The sequence below is a fragment of the Sciurus vulgaris genome (genome assembly GCF_902686455.1).
Source record: "Sciurus vulgaris genome assembly, chromosome: 6".
Classification (NCBI taxonomy): domain Eukaryota; kingdom Metazoa; phylum Chordata; class Mammalia; order Rodentia; family Sciuridae; genus Sciurus; species Sciurus vulgaris.
This window is the reverse complement of record NC_136466.1, coordinates 42,458,494-42,484,860: the sequence shown is the minus strand read 5'-3', so window position 1 is coordinate 42,484,860 and position 26,367 is coordinate 42,458,494. Positions and strand designations below refer to the sequence as shown.

General features: G+C 33.1%; 1 protein-coding gene across 1 annotated transcript in view; it reads right to left on the bottom strand.

Annotated features, from left to right (window-relative positions):
- Positions 1 to 749: 749 nt before the first annotated feature.
- The window catches only part of DCP2 (decapping mRNA 2), a 36,863-nt gene continuing 11,245 nt past the window's right edge, over positions 750 to 26,367 (bottom strand). The window contains exons 2-11 of the mRNA XM_079143924.1: positions 25,472 to 25,623; positions 21,259 to 21,386; positions 20,760 to 20,858; positions 10,448 to 10,600; positions 10,196 to 10,308; positions 9,994 to 10,101; positions 7,998 to 8,133; positions 6,021 to 6,131; positions 3,141 to 3,192; positions 750 to 1,053 (exon numbers count right to left, since the gene is read on the bottom strand). Of these exons, the coding sequence (XP_079000050.1) occupies positions 890 to 1,053; positions 3,141 to 3,192; positions 6,021 to 6,131; positions 7,998 to 8,133; positions 9,994 to 10,101; positions 10,196 to 10,308; positions 10,448 to 10,600; positions 20,760 to 20,858; positions 21,259 to 21,386; positions 25,472 to 25,623 (1,216 nt within the window). The 3' untranslated portion in view covers positions 750 to 889. The remainder of the gene's footprint in view (positions 1,054 to 3,140; positions 3,193 to 6,020; positions 6,132 to 7,997; positions 8,134 to 9,993; positions 10,102 to 10,195; positions 10,309 to 10,447; positions 10,601 to 20,759; positions 20,859 to 21,258; positions 21,387 to 25,471; positions 25,624 to 26,367) is intronic.

The window sequence follows — 26,367 nt, the reverse complement described above, 5'->3', positions numbered from 1 at the left end:
CACAGATGTGCAATGTAAAACTAATGTCAATTTTCCATACATATTTACACAACTGGAATATATAAGAAATTTTCACATAAACAAAATCATTGTACAGTGCTAAAGGGTTGGAGGCAGGATGGTAAAGACATGACCCAAAATACTTACTGGGCCCTTGCCTCCTTGCTTTCTGCTCCAGCACTCACAAGTTTACTGAATGTACCCAGCACAACTCAAAATCACAGCATCAACTTCCCACCAACTGGATCCCTCCTCTAAGCTGCCAATTTTATCCTTATGAAGTGCTACGAGTTCATTTTGTACATGAATATTATATTGAACATGTTGACTCTGAATAACTCCTTTCAACAAAACTCTAAGCAAAGGAGAACTAGAGAGCCTCAGTGGTTAGAAGCAGAGAAATAAACAAAATGCTACCAAGACAGATGGCTTGCGAACAACATTAACATTTCAGCTTTTATGTTCACTTAAGAACTGGATATTTTAAGTTTATTATTTTTAATTTCAATATAAGTAAACGATTATTGCAATCTCTGTAATGGGTAGGTGAAGCATTCCCATTACCTTGGCTAAATGATGACTCAAACACTATTTTCTTGACCAGAAAAAATAAGATCCAGTCGCACAGAATAAAAATAAATGCCCTTCAAAAAAACAAAAAAATTAAACTTGTTTCAAACACTGAAAAGGTAAAACTGTATAAAAGATTATAACTGCATTTACAGTGCAAACTCATGCTTCTTTCTACTCTTCTGCACAGAAAATCCTTTCAGAAACACTGCCTCCCTGCATTTCTTTAAAATACCTGAGAAAGGTAAGGCTTGAGGAGACACCCGCTCAAATACAACAGGTCTCTGATCTTGGGACTTCTATAATACATTTGTTGCTATCAAAGGTCCAAGATTTTCATTATAGCATTATGATCAAACTTGAAACTCAAAAAGGTTCTGGATGAAAAAGGGAACTTGCAATGTCCATTACATGCCACAGACTGTCCCTCAACATGTTCTAGAAACTGGTCTTCACTGGAACAAGGCAGGTCATATACAGCATCTGCTTAGAAAACAAAATAAATAAGCTCAGTAACTCAGTAAGAAAATAGAACCCTTTACTTTGTTATAAAGAAATTCATGCAGAATATATGTTTATCTTTCCACACTCTAAACCTAAGTAGAACCACCAAGATATTTTTTTTTCCTCAACCAAATTTCTAATCTTATTGTTTATTTCTATACAAATATTCAAACTCCCTCAACATTCCTTTGCTTTTAAAATGGGTACAATTTTATCTATTATATTTATTTGCATTTTGTGCAAAAATAACAAGAGTTTCTTGACAAAGGTCAAAATAAAACCACTCTGAAAATCAGTTACAATGGAAAAAGTGTAAATATTATAATTACAGAAAAATAAGTTATTCAGTCTTCAATATACTGAAAAAAATTTTTTTTTTCCAAAATCAGAGTATAGGCTGGGGATATAGTTCATAGAGTGCTTGCCTGTCAAGCACAAGTCCCTGGGTTCAATTCCCAGCACTGTGGGGGTGGGGGTGGGGGTGGGGATGGGAGTACAACAAACTGCAATTTATCTAGTTTTGTTTTGTTTTTTTAAAAACAGCAGGGACCTAACCAGGAAATCAGGTTTGGAAAGGACATCAAGAAACTGAGGAAAGATGTCTAAAGCTCAGGCTTCCCAGACAAGAATCCTTCTATACTTTTTTTAAAGGCAACCCAAAGTTTAATATATCCATTTCATACCCAATATTATAAATAGTTAAGTTACAGAATACTCTCCTTAATGTTCCTGAACATATTTCTTTTAAAAGATTCTGTTAAATAACTTTCTAGATGTATGTTACTTAACTATGAGAAGGTCTAGTAAAGAGACCTTCTAATCCCCATAACTTCTCTGTGATAAACTTTTTTTTTTTTATTTTAATTTCTTTTTTTTCTTTTTTTTTTTTTTTTTAGATGTCGATGGACCCTTATTTTATTCATTTATTTATATGGGGTGCTGAGACCTGAACCCAGTGCCTCACACATGCCAGACAAGCGCTCTACCGAGCCACAACCCCAGCCCCTGTGATAAACTTTTAATGAGAGGAAAGGATAGACTCTTCAATAAACAGTGCTGTGAAAACTGGACATCAATATGCAAAAGAAATTGAACCCTTATGCCATACACAAAAATGAACTTGAAATAGATTAAAGACTTAAATGTAAAACCCCAAAACTGTAGCACTCCTAGAAAATGGAGAAAAACTTGACTTTTTGGATAGGACACCAAAAGCAAAAATAAATGAGATTACATCAAACTAAACCGTAATGATAAATCCTACTTCATGATTAACATTAACTTTACATAATGGTAATTTTTTGTCTTGCTTAATTTACAGACATTAATATAAAAATAAGGATTATGTTTTTCATTTTTTTGAAAGACTTAAATTTAAATGAATAAATGCATAGCACAACAAATTTCAAACCTTCAAAACAATACATATTTCCAAGTGACAGTTATTATTAAGTCAATATTACCAAAGAACTTTCTACATTCATTAGGATTATTTTCCCAGAAAGATACACCTACCTTTTATTAATAAGGATGGAGAAAATGTATTATTTTAATAAAAGCTATCCATGGTACCACCTTAAAAAGATCCTCTCAATACCTCCAAACAAGGGAGAATACATTTCCTTTTGAACTCAGTGTTCTTATGTGACAGTGAGGTTTCTGCATGTTTAGAATAACTTGGCCCTTTCTTTTTTTCTTTGTGGTGCTGGGTATGGAACCCAGGGCCTTGTGCTTACAAGGCAAGCACTCTATCAACTGAGCTATCTCCCCAGTCCTAACTTGGCCCTTTCTATTCTACCTCTAAGCCATATGCAATATTCACTTACTCATGCATAGTACAGAGACTTCACATTCACAAAAGAAATAAAGAGTAAATAATTTCATCTTGATCATTTAAATAAATTTTAGATAGTTTCATTTATACAGAACTCCACATATAGGAACTCTCTAAAGAATATGTGCAACTCTTCCTGTTTAACTATCAATTCATCACATACCCTACAAAAATTAGGTAACCAAACCAAATCACACAAGACAGATTTTTTAAAAAAATAGAAACGACTTGCCTGTTTCAAAGTTATCCTGAAGTTTTCGTGGATGCAGTTTCTTTTCACATTTCTGTCAAAAACAAAAACCATACACACACACACCAGCGTCCAATTATTTGCACATATCAAAAATTAGGAGATATATTACCAAATTTCTCAGCAAGAGAATTAACCAGGAACGTTAATTACCATTTTCATTCTCACCAGTTTTTGTTTGTTTGTTTAAGTCTTTTCTTTTTTGGAAATGGGGCTCAAACCCAGGGCTTACCATATGCCAGGCCTGTGCTTTGCCACTGAGCTACAGACATCCCAGCCCTCACTAGTCTTATTTTTTTTTTTTTTAAGACTAAACCTTTTTGTTTATTATTTTATTATATATACACATTATAAAAATACCAGGGCTGGGGATATAGCTCAGTTGGTAGAGTGCTTGCCTCGAATGCACAAGGCCCTGGGTTCAATTCCCAGCACCGAGAAAAAAAAAAAAAACAACCAGAAAAAAAGGAAAAGTTATTCATTACATTTCTCAACTACAGAAATTTACTATTAACAATGCAGTGTACATCCTTCCAGTTTTTTTTCCTTTTAAGGTATGTATGACTGTTTTTCCACATAATTGCACATACTACTCTATAAACCTTTTTGAGGGGTGCTGAGGGTCAAAGCTAGGTAAGTGCACTACTACTGAGCAACATTCCCAGCAATTCTATAACTTTTTTTTTGCGGTACTGGGGATCAAACCCAGGGCCTTGTGCACGCAAGGCAAGCACTCTACCAACTGAGCTATCTCCCCAGCCCACCTTTTGTTTTTTTAAATGTCATATACTGGGCTGGGTGCTTGGTGGCAGAATGCTTGCCTAAACTGTGAGGTACTCAGTTTGATCCTTGGCACCACATTAAAAACAACAACAACAACAAACAAAGGCATACTGTCTATCTACAACTACAAAAAAAAAATTCTTGTAAGTTTAAAAAAAGTCATACATTATGAACAAATTTTTTTTTAATAAGTATACCTACATTTTTACTGATTCAATGATAACCTACTGCATCTATCTACAATATTACATTTAACATCATGTTCTTAGATATCTTACTAGTTCCGAGTTTTCATTATTATGAAGAGAAAGGACAAGGTAAGTAGTCTTTAAAATTTCCTTTCAGGAAAATGAGATAAGCACTTTTCCAGGCTTTTGATACAGGTAAAACTCCTTTCTAGAAGGCTGTACCAACTAGTAATCTTTATGATTTGCCAATATACTCAATACACAACTGTATTATCAAACTTTTCATCTTGCCTATCTGATAAAAGTAATTTCAATTTCCTTTTTTTAACTACAATTAAGAATACTTAACACTTATCATATGTGCATCAGTCACTTTATTTCTTCTTTTACAAACTGTTCATATATTCTCTTTTCTAAAACTTTTTAAATCTATTCAAATTTTCTAGACAAATCTGAGTTTTCAAAAAGAAAATCCAGTCAGGATTCTGACTGGTATTGAGTTAAATTTATACTTTGATGAGAGTTAACATTCATACAATATTATCATTAAGGAAGTATTTGTCTTGCTTTTGTTAGAACCAGATTTTGAATTTTATTAGAAGTACTGTGATCATCATTTAAGACTATTTTATTTGTTCCTACCAGTTTTGTTTTGTTTTTTAATCAGAGTACAGTGAAATAAGAGGACAAATGGTTTGTTTCTTGTGCAGTTCTGGGGATTGAACCTAGGACCTCACACATACTAGGCAAACACTCTACCATGGAGATACATCCCCATCCCTGAGAGTAGACAGTATTAATAGTAAACTAATCCTTAATGTATTTTTACTGAAGGAGTCATTACACCCCAAGTAAAGTAAATAACACCCAAGAAATTCAGGTAAAATATTTTTGCTAAAAATCTGAATTACTATTATCATCCACTTTATTAAAGAAATTAATAATAGGTGAAACTACAAAAAGAAAATCAAGCATACAAATATCAGAATTTACGAAAGAAATAAGCAAGGATACTATTAGTTAATTACCTTCTGAAGCACAAACTAAGAAAGAAAATCTGTTAAAATGTTCAGTTATTTGTCTGAACATTTTATTTGCCTAATTCAATGTCAATGTCACCAGCTTTAGTGTTTTGTTTTTAATTTTCTAAGCTATTAACTTGGAGGAAAAAGAAAAAAACACTTTCTACCAAATTTTTAAGTCCATTAAATTAATGAACTACAAAAAGACTGATTTCACAGAAAGAAGCTAAGAGTAGACTGGTACTGGAGGCTGGGGAGAGTAGTTGGGGAACAGAGGGATGGAAAAAGATTGATCAGTGGGTACAACTAGATGAGACTAAGTCCACAGATACTGATAATATAAAGTATATTTTAAAAAACAGTTTGTTTTCACTACAAAGAAAAGTAGACAGATGTTTGAGGAGACAGATTTGTTTAACCTGATTTAAACATTTGTTTTGTTTATATGTGTATGAATACATAACATGATACTCCATAAATATGTAGTTTTTATGCTTTTATAGATCCAAAAGGTTTAAACTAAAAATTTTTAATAATTATTTTTTAAAAATATAAACAGAATATAAAAAATACAGACAGAATAACAGCCAAAAAATTGCTCTAAAGTCTAACTTTGTTTTTATGGCATTAAAACCAATGTACATAACTATATAAAAAAAAGCAAAAAATTAGATGTGCAACTGAATCAGTGTTATGTCTGTAATTAAGAGCAGCCAAATAGATTTTTTGTGCATGAATACAACAGCGCCTAATTTAGTTCAATAAAAATCCTATCAATGTATCCAAAATAAAAACACAGCAAATAACAATGTGCCTTGTTCCACTTTTAGAGAGGATGAACTATTTAGTATTTGTGCCATAATTCTTACCATCAAGGGATTCTGCTGCTTTGGTAGCTGGCTATGGACACCATTTGTTCTTTTCTTTTGATTAGGTGAGTCTTGATACTGTTTTCTGCCATTTCCTCTCATACTCTGATTCTATTTTTCCAATAAAAAGAAATAAAGTGTAAATCTGTTATATAATGTAATGACACAAAATATACCTGTATGAAAATGTTTATAGCTGGATGAATTAAAAATTTCATAAATCGTTATCAATGTATTTTCTTACAAAAGACAGTTCTTTACCAATCAAGATTCCATTAAGGTATAAAAGAGCACATACGACAGTCCTTAGGAATCTTTCCACATCTCTTGCCTTATCCCATTTCTGCTTATAGATTTTGTTTATAATGCATAAACAGAAGCTAGGGGTATAACTAAATGATATAGTATGCTTAGAATGCATGAGGTCCTGGGTTCAACCTCCGGCAAACCCCCTATCACCACCAAAAGAAGAAAAAATGAATAAACAAATAAAAATTAATAAGGATGAGAGAGAGGATGGAGGAACAAGTTTTGAAAATCCTACATGACTATCAAAGGGGACCTCTCTGTGAAAAATGCTGAGGGAAAACTGGCAACAGTTTTCAGAACAGAACACAGTAGTGGATGTGATCAGTTAACACCCTGAAAATCTACTTTAAACTGCTAATAAGTAAGCACTGTGTAGTGAATAATCTTTTAAGTACCTGCTTTCAATTCCTATAGATATATATCTAGGTGTAGAATTACTGAGTCGAATGTTAACTCTAGGCATAACTTTCAGAACTGCTTTCCATGTATTCCCCAGCAGTGTACAAGGGCACCAATTCTGTACATTCTCATCAATACTTATTATTCTCCATTTTGTTGGTGTTATCCTTATTACCAACCTAATATGTAAGTGGTATCTCACTGTGCTTTTGATTTGCATTTATTTCCCTAATAACCATGTTGAACATCTTTTTTGCACTTATTGGCCACTGGAATATCTTTTTCTGAGAAGTATCTATTTAAGTCACTTGCCCATATTTTTAACAAGGTTGGTATTTTGTTGTGGAGTTGTTTATGTAGTCTGGAAATTAATTTCTTATCAGATACATGATCTGCAAATATTTTTTCCCATTTTGTAGGCTGTCTTTTCACTGTTTCAATAATATATGAAACACAAAAGTTTTTAAATTTTGATAATTTTTAAAAATGATAATAAGAGTAGCACCCTAATGAATGGTTAAAATAAAATACACCAAGTGTAAAAAACAGTTCTGTAAAAAACAGAACTCTCATATCTAGAAGGGAACATAAATCATTTGAAAACATTTCCAAGTATATACTCAAGAACACAGGCAATAAACTAGCAACAACCAAAATGTCCATTAAGTGTGAAATGGATAAAACTCTGGTATAATTATAAACCATAATCAATAGTGAAAATGACATTTTACAATACAATGTTGCCTTTTTCTTGAACAAAAGTCAAAAGATCCTATTTATCTTAATTTGGAAGTCAACATCTGTTCTGCTTTTAAATGAAACTTTAACAGTATATATACCAAAATCAGACATTAGTTCCTATTATTTGCTACACTGATTTTGTTTTGGGTACTAAGGATTAAAACCAGGGGTGCTTAACCACTGAGCAACATCTCAAGCCCTTTTCTTCTTTTTTCTTTGGAGAAGTTGCTTAAGGCCTTGCTAAATTACTGAAGCTGGCTTTGAATTTGCAATTCTCTTGCCTCAGCCTCCCAAGCCACTGGGATTAAAAGTACGTGCCATGTGCCCGCCTGATACACTGAATTTATAACAAAGTTGTAAAGGATAAGGAGTGTCCAGCCTACTTCAAATCACAAGTCAGAAACACCAGAAACTTTGCTTGACAATTCAGAGCTCTATTAACTATTAATAATGTAATTCCTCAATTAAGAACAATTTCAAAGTCAAATGATGTGCATTTCTCAAAAATTTTAAATATATACCACTCACCTTTGCTTTTAAAAGGTCAGACATTTCAGAATGGCTATTGTATGGCTTTTGCTGTAGTAGCTGTCTGTGTTTTACCCACTGGTCACCAGGAGAACCTTCGGGAAATAACTGTTGACTATGGCGGAATTTGGTTCGACTGCACCAAGATTTAAAAAATAAAAACCAGATAAGAAAATTTTATTTATAATTTTTTTTAACACCTTGACAATTTAACTTACAGTCTACATATTTCATTTTCTTATTTATTGTCCATTGCTTTCCACCAGAATGTATGTTTAAGGGCAAAGATTCTTGCCTATTTTGCCTATTATTTTATCGCCAGCCCCTAGAAGTCAATGTTGTTAAAAAAAATTTCTTGAATGAATAACCTATTGTTTTTCATCCCAGATTTTTCTAATTATTCATACCATATCCTCCCTATAAGTAATTATAGTCATTTAAAAACAAAGTAAATGTAAGAAATATAAATAAACTTTTCCCTTTAATAGAAGAGACAACTCAGATTCTTACTAGGTTTCAAGTATGGAATTTTATTGCACAGGTCAGTTATGAACTTTGCTCATGATATAAGAAGTTATGAGAAATAAAACTATTTTCTAAAGTAAAGAATTCAGGAGCACAAAACAATGGATAAGTAAATTAAATAAAGATCTTATGTCAAATACGCAAAAAATATCTGATTCTAAAAGGTATACTTTGAAACGAGTTTTCAATATTCAATAAAAATATTATAACACATGCATAGTCACTGATCCCCAAAACCACATTATAGTAAGATTACTTCAGAGTAATACTTCAGTGTTCTCCTTTTCTACTTAAGACCTATAATAAAATTTCAGTATTTTTACCCTTTATTTAGATAAAACTGAGACATTTCCTCTAACACATCACACAAGTATTAATTGGCATGTTAATCAATCAGCATTACTACTTCCATATGAAACTCTACATTTGGTTGGCAATTGCTTTATCATCTCTTTACCCACTCACCAAGAACACAAACCCTAAGGCTAAAAGATCTCCCAAAGATGAACATGTACACATTTTTAAAGAAACACTGTAATATAATATTTCATAACTTTTTAGTAGTATCTTTATTTCCTTTTCATCTTAACTGCATTCTTATTTCTTCTACACTGTTTCACTTATTTCCAGTAGAATATAATTTGGTAATTATAATCATAGATTCTGAAAGGCAAAAACAATTCTTAAGATATTTGCTCTTGTCCTCATAAAACCCAACTAAAATGAAGTACTACATGTTTAAAAATACCAACTACAGATGTGGTTTATTCCTATTTTTTAATTTTTGAAGTTCTACAAAAATAAAGCAGAACATGTAGATTAGAGAAAAAGCAAAAATCAACTCTCTGAATCCAACAAAGGCAAAGTTATGGCAAGCTGATTGCAAAAATACATGCCTATTTAAGCACGTTACTTCCCCAATTGACTGACTGTGATCTGGATGCAATTAAGTTTCGAGTAAACACTCTTCATGGTTCACATCTATGTAATAGTCACTCTTCATAAAACATAATTGATGCTAAGAAAGATGTAAAAAAAAAAAAAAAAAAAGCAAGCAAACAAGCCCAAGTTTCATTTCTATCCTTGAATCTTATTCATCAGCATCCCCATCTCGCCTACACTAAAACAGATCTCAATACACCCTTATTCGACCATCTTCAGAAACTCAATTATTTCTAAAGTAGAATATGAACACACCATGAATACGCTTTTTTCCCCTAGTGTTAAATCTGTCCATCTAAAAAGTTCGTATCCTCCTGAGTGAACCATTTGAAAATGTGCCTAAAGCTACTTTCCCAATTTCAATTAACCTTTTTCATCTCATCAAAAATGCTTTAGAACTGTTTTATTACTGATGAAACCAGTAACAAAATAATACCTACAAGAAGGAATCTTACACCTCTACAAACTTTAGAATCAAAATGCTACTGTATTACAAGTTATCATGAATTTCATACATTTATTTCTTTACCTCAATTTTTCCACAGTAGGTTTAGCAGGTGTGCTACCAGCTGAGGAAAATCCATTGTCACTATCTGAGGAATCTCCAAATCTTCGAGAAAGCCAGTCCCTTAATGGTCTATGGAAACATTAAAAAAAAAAATTTCACTTTTAAAATCTGAAATATCAGAATCATGAAGGTTGGTTTTATATTTCAACATACATGAACAAACCTGATAAAGGGAATGGCCATAAAAAATTTGTTAGGTGCCAAGCCAAGTTTGGATTTGGGGGTCATATCATTTCTATGACAGGGCAATTTCTCAATAGAGAACCACTCAATATTCTGAAATGCAAAAAAAAAAAAAAAAAACAAAAAAAAAATTCATTTAATTATTATCAATGACTTTCTAAAAGGAATTTCCCACATCATTCAATTAGGATAACTGTTCAGCAACCTGCAAGTATCTGCAACTGTTACATACCCGAATTTCTCTTCTGGTTTTTGGGTTAAATTTAGTGTCTTTTGGAATTCCTGGAATGATGTACAAACGAGCAAGTTGGTCATTGATCCGAAGTTCAATGTAATCATCCTTACAAATATAGTCTTTGATATCAAAACCAGTTTCTTCAAAGACCTGGAAATAAATTTGGATGAAATTTTCAATTTTAACTGTTAGACTCTAATTCATCAAAATTTACTTATTTCAAAGACAAAAATTCAGAACTATCAAGGTAATTAAAGACCTGAAAATACTAAATAAGGAGGTAGAAGATTCAGGGTCTAATTCTAGCTCTGCCTCTACTAAAATGACTATGGAAAAAACTGTTTACTTTCTTCATCTATTAAATGAAGGATGATGTTAGAATACATCAGTGGTTTCCAATCTATAAAATGCACCTACCAGAGACCACATATAGATTTTATTTACAAAGTCCAAAACTCTAAACGCATACCAAGCTACAGACTAACAACTGTCTTGCACATATACAACTATTTTTCACACGTGAAAGTTGAATTGTGATAAAAGTTTATGAAATGAACAGTTTCCACAAGTAAAGCTGCATTCACATTTGTATGCATGTATACCTGTATCAGGGAAGAGACAGCATAAATGCATAAGAAGTGTAAAGAACTGTGAGAAGTATAGATGTGCCCATGCTGGCGAAGGTGGAAAGATGTAAATGGTAATTAACTAACGAGAAAGAGGGATGAAACAAAAGGAACTGGATTAATGATTCTAAAACGGCCTTCCCTTGACTATGCCTCAAAGGCTTGGGGAGTAGGAAGAGGAGGGACTAGGAGAATAGGAATTAATCTCCAGAATTAATGTTAAATCTAACCCTTACCCTTTTCCTTTAACCAGAGGTGGACGTCATACTTAATCTGATTAACATACTGTAATTTGGTTTAAAATTTAAAAATCACTAGTTTATTCTAGTCTTAAATCTCCCTCTATTAACATACACATTACTGAAAAAGTCTTTCCCCATTTAACCTCTAAAATTTACAGGGCTTATGCATTCTCAGGGATTAGAAACCACAATGAATCTTTGATGATAAAGCTCTTCCTTTTCTCTCTAGTTTTAACACCTCCTAGAAAATCTGTGGAACAGATTAAACACACGCCCAGGAATCTATTTCAAGGTACAGCTATGAAAGAGCTACTTCTATCCATTCCTTTTTGTCTTTTTCCCTTTCTCTGATTAGTTACATGTATTCTTTCTACCTTCCTCAGTAAAGGCACATCTATATTACTCTTAGGAATGTGTGGTCTTTGACTTCCAATGAAACTTCTCCTTAACACCCAAATCATTTTCGTATACTCAGAAGCATGCTAAACCTTTTGTTCTTAATTTTAAGAACTAGATGCTCACTTCAAAATTCCTTTAGCAAAGACCAAGAAATAACAAATTTAGATGAAACATTCATTTCAGCTCTTAGACACCCAGTTCATTAAAATTTATTTACCTAAAAGACAAAAATTCAGAAAAGGAGATTATATTTACTACTTCCAGAAATTAAGACTAGATTCAGTAGTATATGTTGAAAAAAATTGTTCTGTACTGTTTTTCTATAAGTACCACTGATATTGCAGGTATATAAAAAAACAGTCCAATGTAGAGCTGAGTATGGATGTTCAAACATTAAAACAATACACCTTTCCTAGAATAAAATTCTGAAAGGTTGGTGTTAGAGGTTTCACTGTTTCTCATTTCCTCAAATTTTAACATTTATATACCTAAGACAATGTAAGCAAATAGTAAATTATGTGGATTTGTTTCATGACTCACTGCATGCTGTCTGAGCATTCCCATTAAAGCAAAAGAACAACCAGATGCTCTGTTTTGTTTTGTTTTTTGTTTTCCTTCACTTTGAAACTAAGGCCTAATCTATCGCTTGAGAGAGCTTAAAAATGTTTTGATGGGGTTAGGGGATCAGCTGAGCAACAGAGCGTGTGCTCGGCTTGTTCAAGGCTCTGGGGTTAAACCTGCAGCACCAAAACAAAACAAAACTGATTAATAAACTAATCTTGATGGATTCTATTTATAATTATAACAAGACTAGTTTACCTAAAAGTTCACATGTCAATGATCATGATATTGTCTCTCTTCATCAAGGACACACCATTAAGAGAGTTAAAAGGGAAAACAAAACAGAAGGCAGTTACAGAACACTTTCAGAATACATTTAACTCTTTATATACTAACAAGACAAAAAATCTGGCATTAAAGAAATGGGTACCAAATAAATAGGTACTTAATAAAGGAGACAATCAAATAATCAAGAACATGAAAAGGCACTCAATATCCTTAAAATTCAGGAAAATGCAAATTAAAGCTACAATGTTACATACGATTAAAAAAAAATTAATGTATAGGCCAGAATGCAGCACAACTGGAATTCTCATACACTGCTGTTAGGAATGTAAACTGGTACAACTATTTAGAAAACTACTGATAGCAGCCTATTATTCAGCAAGTCTGGTCTTAAAGAAATAAGGGCTTATATCCCTCAAAGGACATCATGTATAACAATATTCAAGGCATTTATTGTGGGAGTGCAGAATACTGGGTATTGAACTCAGGGGCACTTTAACACTGAGATACATCCTCAAGTTCTTTTTGTTTTTCTTATTTTGAGACAGGATCTTGCTAAATTCCTAAGGCTGGCCTCAAACCTGTGATCCTCCTGCCTCAGCCTCCAGAGTCACTGACACAGTACTAGCTATATAAGAGTTCTATTTATAAAAGCAAAAAATGGATACAATGCAATGCATAAAATGTACAAAGAACTATAATATATTTGTACACTGGAATACCCAGAACAATAAAAAGAAGCAAGTACTAATACATGCAACAATACAGGTATCTCTTGGAATTAAATTGGCCTGAAGAAATCAAACACAAAATGAGTACTGGGTTTGGAGGTGAGGTATTCCTCAAGAGCTCACATATGAGAAAATGCAAGATTCAGAGGAGAAATGACTGAGTTGAGAGCGTCTTAACCTAATTAGTAAATTAATCCCACTAGGGATAAACTGAGTGGTAACTGAAGGAAGGCAGGGTGTGGCTGAAGGAGGTAAGCACTGAGGACACTGCTTTGTGGTATATATTTTGTATCTGGTGAGTGGACACTCTCTGCTTCCTGATCATCATGGACCAAGACCTCTGAAACCGTGAGCCCCTAAATAAACTTTTCCTCCTATACAATTGTTTTGGTCAGATCTTTTAGTCACAGCAGCAAAAAAGGTGACTAAAACAAGTACCTATTGCAAATTTCTATCTGTACGAACCTTACGAACAAGCAAAATAAATCAATGGTGACAGAAGTCAAAACAGTGAGTCTCTTCAGGAAATATGGAATAAGTGGGCATTAATGGGAAGGGGCAAGAAAGACTCCTCTGAGGTGTACCACTATGGTGGTTTCAAAGGAATATGCACATATAAAAATGATTTAGCTGTTCTGCTAGTATTAGTTTACTTTAGGTATTTTAGCTTCAAAAAAAGGTTTAAAAATTATTCATCTATAGTTCTTAATTCTTTTTTTTTTTTAAATATATTTACCAGTTTGTTATTAAGGACATAATAAAGGATAAAGAGATGCATCTAGTGAGGTATGGGAGAAGAATAGGTCACTCTTCAGGAACCTGCGTTTATTCAACTACCCAGAAGCTCCAGTTTGCTTCCTTAGTTCCCTTTGAATTATCAGAAATTATTATACACAGCTAGTCACTAAAGCTATATACTAATTAGAAACTAAAAGTAAACTGTGTGATATAAAATCCTTTGTGGGCAGAGTTCCCTGATCTTTGTGTTACAAATAACTAAGTGAATATATGATTAATTTAAAAAATAGTACAGAAGGAAGACTAAGGCATTGCTTCAGATTAAAGGAAATTGAAGATATCAATTAAATGCAAATGTAATAAATGAGTTTGGATCTTGGGTGGGTGAGGAGGTAGAAACTTAAAGGATCATAATGGGCAATTAGTGGATTTGAATATGAAGTGACCATTACAAAATAGTACCATATCAATGTTGATTCTTGAATTTGATAAATTACAGGGCCATTATCCTAAGAGAATTCCTTGTTCTTAAAAGTAGTTAGGAGCAAAGGGACACTTATGTATGCAATTTCCTCTTGAAGGATTCAGCAATGATAAAAACCATACACATCAAAAGTAACAAATATCTTAACTGGTGAATCAATTCTTTGCTTTACTCTATTTTTCTGTATATTTGAAATCTGTTTTCAAATATTTGTTTTGTATATTTGAAATTCAGTTTTTATGGAGTCACATCATACTAAAATGTTTAGATCTTTTCAATGAATTCTTTTAAATATATACTGCGTGCTTAGTAAGTGACAGGTACAGCCCCAAGCACTGAACTCAGGGATGAATAAATCAATCACTTCCCTTTAAGGAGTTCAGTCTAGAAAAGAAAAAAATATTTATAATACCATGTCAGTACAGAGAGGTAGGAGGAGGTTACCTAATAGCTTTGGGCAAGTTGTCATGAACAACCTACTCTGCTGTATACACTGGAGCTAACACTTAAAAGATGAATTGTAAGTTTGCCAGATAGATAAGAAAAGGTATCCCATTTAAAAATACAAATGGCTCCAGCTAAGAATTATATAGGAAGAAGTGCTAGAAGCAACATGAAAATATACATCAGCACTTGTTAGTAGCAGGCAGCTTCAACCCCTACACAACCAAATCCAGAATAAAATGAATGAGTCCAGAGAATTTCATCTCAAAATATAGCACCCCGGTATGCTATTTTAAATTAAAAACCCTTGCAGACCAGGGCACACTGATATTCCCTTATCTGCCTATAGACCAGAACCAAAAAATAATGGCCTTCAGTTCACTTCCTGAGGTTTCATTAACTGAACTCATATCCCATGAACGGAGCCTGAGAAATGGAACCACAGCTGGAGAGACTTTGTCACAAACTATTGTTCACCTCCCTGGATCCATTCATTCTTCCAAAGAGAATCATTAATGAATAGTAGTCCTCTTGGCACATCTGTTCCTCTGAAAGATCATTTATGTCCTCTCTCTTAAATCTAAACCTTACAGGGTTAGTGGGTAATCACTCTACTGTGACTTCCCTCATGTACATGAAATAAATTTGTATTTTTCTTCTGTTAAATCTGTTGTCAGTTAATTCCCGTAAACTTTCAATGGGCAAAGGAATTTTCCCTTCATCTCTACAAAAGCAAAAGACATAACTACTCAATTCTGTAAGTGATAAAGATAATTTGCTTCCAAAATTATATGTTTGCTTTCATCAAATATTTATCAAGAAAAAGTTTTAATAACTGACCTATGTATACTGGTACTAAAGATAAAACCTTAACACCATAGCTCCTGAGAATCAAAATCTATTTCTTCATTACAATACATAGTTAGTTCATTTTTGTGGCATATAGAATAGTGCTGACTTCGCAAACATTATCAGATAATAAGCAAGTACACAAAATATTTTAAAAATGTTAACCAAAAAGCAACAGTGCAAAAAGACAATGAAATCTTTGTCTATAATCTTTACCCTATAAGCCTACCACAAGAAATAAAATTAAATAACCAAGGGTTCTTCTGCATAAATACTATTAATTAGTTTATGTAAATGCTTAGTCAACTTCACTACAATAAAAGATGTTGTTTTGACAAATAATAAGCAATATCATAAAATCTTGAGACCACAAGTGAAGTGCCAAATATGGTCTGCCTGTTCTCAAAACCAATTAATGTTTTACCCTAGTAACAAAAGTACACTTGAGATTATCCTAATACTTAGTTTTCAACAATATCTACAACACTGTTTTCATATCTCTGCCCTAAATCTACTTCCACTAGTACTGATCAGAAAGAATCCAATTAACAAAGATAAAACAGAAGTTAAATTGAAGATTGGGAACTCCTAAATATGACTGCCCTTAGCTTTCCACTGACCCTGATTTGTACCTTCTTAAGAAGTTTGTTTGCCACCACTTCTTTAAACTCAATCCACAAACAGCCCTCAAAAATGTTTCAAATTCTGCTATAGCATAACAAAACACCCACACACTACCATATATAATGAAGTACTGACATTAATAAAACTAGGAATGCTATAAAAACCCAAATAAAAACTTTGCTATCAGGTTGGGGATGTAGCTCAATGTATAGAACACTTGCCTAGTACACATGAAGCCCCAGGTTCAATCTCCGGCAACACACACACACAAAACCGAAACAACCAAAAAATTTACTGTCAATTTAAATAAAGATAAACAGTCCATAGTAACACCATACCTTAAAAGCAAGGAAAAAGAAAGTGTAAAGACATCAATCTAAGAGTAATCGGTAGCCAGAAAATTAGTACAAAAATCTCTCCCCATATATTAATGAGTGAAAATCTAAAAAGAAAAATGAAATATTAAAAAACTTAAGAAGAATGGGATAACAATCTGGTTTTTAGCATTTGTATACACAGGTCAGTTATTAAAACTTTTTCTTTGGTTTTTAGCTAAGATTTAATTAGTGGTCTCCTGCTTTCAAACAGTGCTTCATCTATTATACTTTAGTACCACCAAGTGGCAGAAGGACATACTACATTTCTGACTGCTGGTTGAATAACTTTCATCACTCAAAAATGGCAACTAAAGGGGCTGGGGAGATGGCTCAGTTGGTAGAGTGCTTGCCTTGTAAGCACAAGGCCCTGGGTTCGATCCCCAGCACCCAAAAAAAAAAAAAAAAAAAAAAAAAAAAAAAAAAAAATGGCAACTAAGAGGGTTGGGGAGATAGCTCAGTCAGTAGAGTGCTTGCCTTGCATGCACAAGGCCCTGGGTTCGATCCCCAGCACCACCAAAAAAAAAAAAAAAATGTCAACTGTTGGGCTGGGGCTGGGTTTCAATGGCAGAGCGCTTGGCTAGCACATGTGAGACACTAGGTTCAATTCTTAGCACCATGTACAAAAATAAAATAAAGGCATGCTGTCCATCTACAACTACAAAAAAAATTTTTTTTTTAAATGCAACTGTTATGGACTGAATTGCATCTACCTGCCACCACCAAAAATATTCAGAGATTGAAGGGTTAACCCCCATTAGACTATAGTTAGAGGAATATAAGGAGGTAATAAAGGTTAAATGAGACGTAACAGAGTAACCCTAATTTGCACTGTTGCTTCTTTGGTTAACATTTTTAAAATATTTTGTGTACTTGCTTATTTTTATCTGATAATGTTTGAGAAGTCAGCACTATTCCATATGCCACGAAAATGAACTATGTATTATAATGAAGAAATAGATTTTGATTCTCAGGAGCTATGGTGTTAAGGTTTTATCTTTAGTACAAGTATACACAGGTCAGTTATTAAAACTTTTTCTTGATAAATATTTGATGAAAGCAAACATATAATTTTGGAAGCAAATTATCTTTATCACTTATAGAATTGAGAAGTTATGTCTTTTGCTTTTGTAGAGATGAAGGGAAAATTCCTTTGCCCATTGAAAGTTTACAGGAATTAACTGACAACAGATTTAACAGGAGAAAATACAAATTTATTTCATGTACATGAGGGAAGTCACAGTAGAGTGACTACTCACTAACCCTGTAAGGTTTAGATTTAAGTGCTTTTGAGAGGACATAAATGATCTTTCAGAGGAACAGATGTGCTAAGAGGACTACTGTTCATTAAGGATTTGAATTTACTAGAAAAAGATACACCAGAAGCATGTAAGCACACAACCCAGGTAAGGCCATGTAAACACACAGCTAGAAAGTCACTGTGCACAAGCCAGAAGAGAGCCCCCACAAGGAACCCAATCAGTTGGCACCTTGATCTTGGATTCCCAGTCTCCAGAACTGTTGAGAAATAAACTTCTATTGCTTAAAACACCCAACCTTTGATATTATAATAGCGCAAAGGACTAGAACACTCCACCTTAATACCCTAAAACTAACTTTATGACAAAGGTGACTATTTAAAAATCATGGATAAAAGACACAAAAAAAAAAAACTAAAGAAATTATTTTCTGCCAAATTCCTTTATAACTGGATATAACTGAGATCAAAAATAAAGTTTAGAAGTTAGGATTCTTGTTAACAAAGGGAAACATTTTTTTCCTTGAAATTAAGGGACTCTGGTTCCTCAGGATGTCTGTGCTTTCCTCACAGCAAAACAAAATTCTCCAATGGGAAAAAACCAAATTCATGTTTACCCAAATAAACAGGTAAATGTTAAAAAAAATACATATAGTTATTTTTTAAAAAGTCATAAATTGCTCCTGTTTTCATAAATATTTACCCATTTATAACTTACCCTGAGTAGCTGTTACAGTCATCAAGTATATGGACTCCAGAGCCATACTACCAAGGTTTATAGCCCTGCTGTGCTGTTTACAGTCAGAACTTAGGCTTGTTACTAACCTGCTTTGTTTCTCAATTCTCTTATCTGCAAAATGGAAATAATAGTCTCCCATAACACAGGTTGAATATCCCCTTTCTGAACTGCTTGGGATCAAAAGTGTTTCAGATTTTGTAATTTTCTGAATTCAGGACACTCAACCTCTAGTTATCTTCCCTCCCCAGAAGACTTGCCTTAAATCCTATCATCCATACTTCACTGTCCAAATTCTCATGTCCTAAGAATAAATTTTATTTACTTTCTTGCAAACTACAATGAGTTATAATCATTACTAAAATTATCACTACATGGACAGAAAAATCTTTTCTTAGTAACCCTGAGCAGAAAATAAGATAAACCAAAGAGAAAACCAAATGCTTTAATTGACAAGTTAAATGCCCCTCTCTCTTTCCTTAAATATCCTATTTCTGCATACTTCTGATTCTTTACAATATGGTATACAAAACTTGTCAGGAGAATGGTGCTAGCAGGATGCAAGTAGATGCCCTGGGTCTGGGATTCTTGTTCAGTTTTGCAAGCTGAGATAACTGATTTTCCCCATGACTGTACCAAATTTAACCTAAATTTCTGTCAATTCCAATTAATGGAATGTCCTTTTTGGAACTGAATGACTACCCTGCTGGGTTAAGAGTGATCTAACTATATGTACTAGTTTCAGTTCCTCTAAACAGTATACGTTTTTATCTATTTTGTCCTTCCTTATGAATTAAGAGAACTACTAAGTTGGAGAATATAAAAGGGAAGACTTTTACAAACAGCTCCAATGAACTCCCTATGATCTACAGAAAGCAAAGGAAAAGCTCTTAGGGGATGTGTTAACTCCCCACCTTCTCCCAAAAACTTTCAGTTTTATGCATTGAACATAAAATTTCATTTACTTGTATACAACCACTTTGTTTATAAGCTGCTGCAAATACTAGTTTGGCAAACTGTTTCAGACTGAATTCAAAATACACAGTATTTCCAATCATTCTTTCAATCCTGCTCCAAAGGAAATTCCACTAATGGTTTTTCTGTGGTAAATTAAACACTAGCAGTTTATAAGAATTTGAACTTTTATTCCTCACTAACAGCTACATCCAAACTTAAACTAGGCTATATACACTACTACAAGAAAACATAAGGCAATGGCTTCTAACAAAATAAGCCACCAAATCCATGTTACCATCTCAAAAAAAATCTCAAAAATCACTATCACTGTAAATTTTCTTCCTCAAAGATAATACTTCTACTTATGAAGCCCAGGAGAGTAACTCTCCTTAATAAATTCATGGCCCCTGAGGTCAATCCCCCTAATGCCCCCCAAAATAACTAAATAAATAAATAAATTCATTTTACAGAGGTTAAATGACTTTAAATGACTTTCCCAAAGCCTCTAGGCTATTAAGTAACAAAGACTATACTGAAATAAAAGTCTTTCAGCTCCTCAGCCAGTCTTCTTTCAACTATATCATACTTTCTATAAGTCAACTTCTCAAATCTCAAGGATCAGGTATACTGTGATAAAGAAAAAGAAAAAAAAAAAAAAAAAAAAAAACTAAGTGGCACACAGTACTCAGGTATTATATATACAACAGCCAAGATATTTTACCAATAGCAAATCCAATGGTTAAGTCAAAGATGAAAAAGATACCATCATAAAGAAAGAAGCAAAAGAGATTATTTTAAAAATGGACAATGAAAGAAAATGGAAACACATGAGAATAAATGGAAAGATGCAGACAAAATAATTAATGGTTATATCATAAGTTAACTCATGTACTCAAGTTTTGGAAAGAGCATTAGAGTGTCTAAGAGTACCTCTACAAAGTTTAAAAAAAACATTTGGAACCTAACAGCCAAATTTACTGTTTCAAACTGCAATAACTTACCTCTCTAGCAGCACAATCATGAGGAGCTTCTTCTTTATTTACTTTTCCTTTTGGAAATCCCCAGCCTGATTTTGCTAAGTAGCCCTGAACCAGCAGTACCTACGATACAAGCAGAGATAAAAATCAAACTTACCCTCCTTTCCCATGCTCTGTTCTAAAATCAAAGGTGATTTTCTATTATCGCCAATAATGTTATATAGCATTTAATTTGGTATATCTTCCAAGTCTAAATATACTACTACTAGTGCAAAGGAAAGCAATCTGCCTATTTAAAAATATTTTTTTCAAGAATGAAATGACAATGTTCACTAAGTTGTAAATGCCACAAGTACAATATCTTAAGACTCAGAAAGCAAAATTTGGCCTTTCAATCATTAAACATCTAAGTATGTTTTAAAACCTTAATTCAGAACACTACATAATGAATTGTAACAGACTAAAAACTGACAGATGATGACCATTTCACTAAAAATACTTTTGTTATTTTTATTACACTCACATTTTCAAGTGTCTCATCAAGAATAATTGCACCATATGTTGGTACTCCCATTTTATATTCCTTCCATTCATCCAAAATTTTTTCCACATCTTCACCTTGAGGCAGCAAAAATGGACAATGATTGAAGAGTATAAATAAGCGTTAAGGAAGCTACTTCTCTTAATACAGCTTGAGAAATTATATAAAGAGACCTATTTAATTCAACTATATATTTTACATGAAATTATTCAAACCTTCACTTTAACATTTTGCTTCTTCTATGTTCATTTTCTCTTGAACAAATCACTGTTAATATCTCCATTTAGCGTAGAAGTAAGTTTTAGATACTTAAGAGTCCCACAAATGAACTTGGAATACACACTTCAAATACTTCTCAAAATCACCATACCAGAGTCAACACTGAAAGTGACAGCAAGAAGCTACTAAACGGAAGCAAGTACACACATATTGCTAAAAAGAAAGAAATCATCAAAGGAAAAAAATAAAGCAATCAATTCTGGAGAATAGAACTAGGAATGAGGTATACACAATCTCTACTTTTCAATTTCTTATCCATATATACGTATTGATTTTATAATGAGAAATCATTTTAAAGATTTAGATTTAATAAGTATTATACAGGAAGGTAAATCTGGGTATTAATGAATATATAGCGAGTTCCAAAAAAAAAAAAAAAAAAAAAAAAAAAAAAGCCATATATTAAGCTATCCTAAAACTGGAGAGTGTAAAGTACTAGGGGGGGAAAGGTCCAAAACCCCAAACCATGAAATAGCACGCTCAGTCTTCCAATATTCTGTGCCACCAAATACCTTATCACTGTGACACTTAATTACAAAAACTAGAGTGAAAATAATTAACTTTTAAGGATTCTCAAACCCTTTGTAAAAACTTGTTTCCTCTGCATTTTCAATTTAATGTTAATATAAAGACATGAATGTAAGCATATTTTCAATTATTCATATGGCCACATACATACTACCACTTAATTTCAGAAACCGTACTTGTACTAGGACTACTTTAACTGCTGTGGGCTATTAAAAATGGAAGAAATTTAATATATATGCATTAAGATATATATTAAAGCCCAAATTGTGCACTTGCATTCGGGGCAAAAGATTATTTCAACATAACACTGGAAGATTTTGTAACAGACTAAGAAAAAGTAATATAATTGGTAGTACTGGAAATGTCAAACCCAGAAGAATCTTTAAGTCAGCATTATGCTAACATTAAATGAGAAGTTTGGGCAAAACAAACACATCAAATTCATTTAATTAAATTGGAATTTTATGAGTTCTACAATTTTGTATTTTAAAATTTGTTCTGGCTTTATAGTTTTAACAAGAACTAAAAAGATCCTTGGCAAATCCAAAAGTCAACCATGTATGATAACACCAAAATGAAAAGAATGGCACAAAGCTAATCTCAATCGAATTATTCTCTTCACTTGAGGAGGGGGAAAAAAAAAAAGGAAAATATGGATACAACATTAACCATCCAATAACACCTATGATCCCAGAGGGGCTTTCTAAGATTCTGACAGGTACTTCCCAATAAAGGTCCTGCTTTACATGTTTAGTAATAAAGTCCTTCTGTGTTATAAATTATCACAGATTTTTAAAAAAATCTAACCAAAGTATAAATTTTAAAGCAATACTTTTTCCATTTAAAACTTAACTATAGTGAAAATTAATATAAAAAGATCCTAAGAACAAAGATAACTTGTAGTAGTTATTGATAAGTAGGATACTTATCCAGTTTTTTCCTTCTTTCTTTTTCTCTATGATGTTCTTAATAATTTCAAGGTACATCTGTCTCCCCACAAGATGAAACCTGCATTTATTATCTAAATTTTCTATCCATTAAATTTACTTAAAAGAAAAATAAACTGGGTACAGTTGTACAAGCCTATAGTCCCAGCTACTATGGAGGCTGAGGAGGTTCACTTGAGCCCAGGAATTTGGGGACAGCCTGGTCACACAGCAAGATCTTTACTCAAATTTTAAAAAGAAAAAGAAAATGAAAAAAAGAATTTAAAAAAAAAATTAACCAATTTAAGTTTGAAAACTATATACTTCATTTTTCGATTTTTGCCTATTCCAATACCAACACAAAATAACAATTTGAACCAACTACTATTCAAAATGCATATGCAATTAAAAGTTAAAAAGTATTTGCTAAAGATAAAGAACAGACTGGCAGCTGCCAGGATATGAATGAATGGCATAGAGAGGGAAGAAGAGAATAAATGGTTTGGGGTTTCTTTTTCGAGAGTGATGAAAATGTTCTGGAATTAGATAGCAATGATCATTCCACATATCCATGATGTAACAAGAACTGAACTGTACATTTTAAAGTGAATTTTATGTTATGTGAATGATACAACTTTAAAGTCAAAACTAAAACAGAACGTCAAAAATGCCAAGACTGAGAGACTTTTATCTAAGTAACCCCAAATTCCTCATTATCAGCCATTTCTAATCACATTACTCTTCCACCATCTTTGTAGTACTTACCAAAATTCTAAAAATACCTTAACTAAATACAAACTTCATGAAATCAGGAAAAAGAAAAAGTATCTGTTAAGTACCTGCCCAAGTTCACAATGATCAATAAAATGACATCGACCGCCCCATAAACCCTTATCCTCCTTCATGTTTAATTTAAACAGTACTTCAATCATGGCAGTACAAATTTGTAGTATCATTTTTATTTAATAACATTTCATTTGAAAAAGTCTAGAGCATGCCATAATTGATAACTATCATTTCTAATTTTTTATTAAAAATTTTGACAACTGATTTCTTTAACCCACAAACCAACTTATTTTAAGTCTTGAATCTTTATTACTGGACTACCCGGTAGTTCGAAGAAAAGGAAGGTTAGACCTAAATCATATGTCCACTTGCATTACACATATTCTTTCTAACATTTTTGCAAGAACATGGAAGTTTTTCTAGGTATAAACAATCATTTTAGACAATAATCTCCATCCAAAATTCTGCCATCATTATCTTGGATAAAATTAATTTTCCCATGAAATATTCATCTCAAGTTCTAGCCTCAGTACCTTGATTTCTTTATTCTTCACATTTATTCCCATTTCTGGGACCAATTCCCACAGCAACATTCTGAACCTTGCCAACACTAGATCTGACAGTGTGATTAAAACACCTTGAACATAACCTTCTACCACTTCAATTATTTCCACCACATTTTTTTGTTGTTTTTCTTTTCTTGGTACTAGGGATTGAACCCAGGGGTACTTAATCACTGACCAATATCCCCAGCTCTTTTTTCCATATTTTATTTTGAGACAGGGTCTCATAAAGTTGGCTAGGGCCACAATAAGTTGCTGAGACTGGCTTTGAACTCTGGCATGCACTGTTATTCTGTGTCAGCCTTCAATTGTTTTCCTTTCTGCAAATTAGTACCCTCCTGATTCTCTTTCTAAACACTATGGTCTTCACACTGAGCAGTACTGATCGCTTTCACTGACCTCTTAACAATATCCCCAATTCCTTTGTTCCACTGTTCTCAGAAAGCAGCTCTTCAGAGCAAAAATTCAGCCCAGGAGCAAAATGAAGGACATTCCTGTCTAATATCCACACTGCTGAGTGCTTACTGAAGAAAAGCCACTAGACTATGAACAATCTACAAAAGAGTAAACAGAGGCACAAAATAGTCCCACAATTTGCCCAAATATGCACAGCTAGTTAACAGGAGAGACAGGATGCTAACGGAAAGAATATGGCTGCAGAACTCATGATTATTAACTTGTATGGAACATAGAAAATATTTGCTATTTATGAAATTTTTAAATAAACTGGAAAAGTCATTGATTAAAGATTATCTAAATGACACAGAATCAATTTCAAAACATCAATTCTAAAAATAGTCATTTATGAAAAAATCAAATTTATTTCTAATCAATACATATTAAGGAGTCCTATGTGTAAAAATAAGACTACTAAATTATCTCATACAAACACAAAAATTTTTTTCTGGCAACCCAGGCCTCAAGGATGCTAGGCAAGCCTTCTACCATTGAGATATGTCCCTAGTCTTTACTATGTATATCTGACAATATTTACAAGTCAAGGATATGTTATCCAGTAAGTTAAAAATCTCAAAGACAAGCAAAAGGAAACTTGTGCCGAAATATCTTATTAACATGAATGAAAGACAGTGATTATATTAACGAAAAGGATATCAGCTTTAGCAAAGTCTCTTATCCCACACTGAGGTAATCCTGGTGTGTTCTGCATGTAGAAATCCAAGTAAAACCAATGGGCAAGTTCAATCTGAAAACACACTCGGATTGCGTTGTCTCTCTCCTCGCTGGGAATATGCAAAATAAATCGGCTGTCAAAAACAAAACACACAAAAAAATTACCTTTACAAACTGTAACAATTTATTTTTAACTATTTAATTGCTTCACCCCTGACCCACCAACTTAGAAAAGGGACCAAGAGCAGTCATGTCCAAGGGAACAACAATATTTGGGGGAAAGTACCATGAGAAAGATGAGACTTAAAAAGGGAGAAAGAGAGAAAGGAGATATCACATATAACTCATGAATTTAATAGTTTGTGTACCTTCTGTTTACAAGTATAGAAATCAACTTAAGAGTTAATGACAAAGTAAGCAAAGAAACAACTTCCACTAGGATTTTTTCCCATGTCTATGTAACATTTCCAAGAATATATGCAATATTCATACAATTCACTAAAAGTATGTTTCATTTTCTGCTTAATCTTCACATAAAAACTAAGGGTCCAGAACCTTGCTTTCCAATTACAAGCTGTTTTGATTCCAAAATGGTAAGGCCAATCTCCATTGCTTTTTTCTGACTGTCTCTGGCTGGCTGGTCCCAGACTTGGGCAGTTCTATAAAGCATATGGCATAGTTTTCTAGCCTAAAAACAAACAGGGGAGCCAGGAAACCCAGGAAAAGCATAAGTACCAGGGAGATAGCAAAGGGAAAATGACCACTTAAACTTACTTATGAACTCTGGGGTTCAACCCTTACCTGTGCAAGGTCAGATTAGAGTATAAACAGTTCATTATAATTTTGGAAAACTGAACTGCAAAGACAGACCTCTGCCC